Source organism: Amphimedon queenslandica, unplaced genomic scaffold (genome assembly GCF_000090795.2).
Source record: "Amphimedon queenslandica unplaced genomic scaffold, v1.1 AMPQUscaffold_997_Cont26987, whole genome shotgun sequence".
NCBI lineage: Eukaryota > Metazoa > Porifera > Demospongiae > Haplosclerida > Niphatidae > Amphimedon > Amphimedon queenslandica.
In genome coordinates this window covers 1-1,093 of record NW_003558654.1, presented here as the reverse complement: position 1 = coordinate 1,093, position 1,093 = coordinate 1, and the positions used below count along the sequence as shown (strand labels likewise).

The window sequence follows — 1,093 nt, the reverse complement described above, 5'->3', positions numbered from 1 at the left end:
TAAGTAAGTATAATTTCTAAATAGTATCTTTCCTTTAACATTTTTGGTATAACAGCAATAATTAATGGAAACACCAGATGAAACTTCAAGACTTGACTATTATGGGGCGTTTTCTCATGCAATTGATGTGAAAGATCTCAAACCTGGTGACCATATTTACTGTCATAGAAGTGCCTTATTTTTCTACAGTCATCATGGCATTTATGTTGGTGAGCCTGACTGTGAGGTGATTCACTTCAGTGGTATACCAGACTCCAAGATTGGGTCATCATCAGATTCGTCCTTGGATGATGAAACAAAGCTGTTGCTACAAGAGCTTCAAACATTACCAAAAGATTCCGAAAGAGCTAAAGAAATTGAGAAGAAATTAAAAATTAGCATTAAATCAACTACTCTTGCTAATTTTCAGAGTGGCTCTACCCTTCGCTTAGTTGCATACAGCTGCAGTGGAACCAAACATTTTTTTGCCGTGGTTAGTAGCCACTATGTGAAGGCAATGCCTCCTTCTGAAACGGTTAAGTTAGCCAAACATTTTCGTGATCATCCAGAAAAATGGAATGAGTATCACCTTCAATATAACAACTGTGAAACATTTGCGACATTCTGCAAAACAGGCCGATTGGATTTAGCAGCACAGCTTTACCAACTTGTGAGAAATGTGTTTACTGAATGGAAGATGGAGCCAACATTCCAGACAGCTGAGGAAGCATTGGAAAAATATGGTAAGTCAAAACTAATTTTATAGTATAGTATTATTATCTTAAAATTTAAACATGGCCTAAAACAGCATTGCTAATTTTTGTGAACACAGAATGCTTTGCTAGTAGCCTAGTAGGGCCAAAAAAATTTAAAATATCTAGCTATGATGGCACTAGTATTAGCAGTGCTTTTTAATGGTAGAAGTAAACTGAATAATGATTAGGCCACTTCATTGAAAAATCAATATTCTGAGAAATTGCCATGCTATAAAAGCATCCCACACATACCTTACTTAGTCATTTTGGTCCATTAAATCTATTCCATAAATTTACTCTTACATCCTATCTTTAATCAATATGGCTGATGGATCGTTGATCTACTCTCAACTTTATGG

The 1,093-nt window shown here is 35.5% G+C and overlaps 1 protein-coding gene across 1 annotated transcript; it reads left to right on the top strand.

Moving 5' to 3' along the window:
- Nucleotides 1-61: 61 nt before the first annotated feature.
- Nucleotides 62-722, top strand: LOC105316360 (uncharacterized; the record flags this gene model as incomplete). Its single annotated transcript, XM_011411198.2, has 1 exon — nucleotides 62-722. A coding segment is annotated over exon 1 (658 nt), but the record flags the coding sequence as incomplete, so codon positions are not given.
- Nucleotides 723-1,093: the final 371 nt, after the last annotated feature.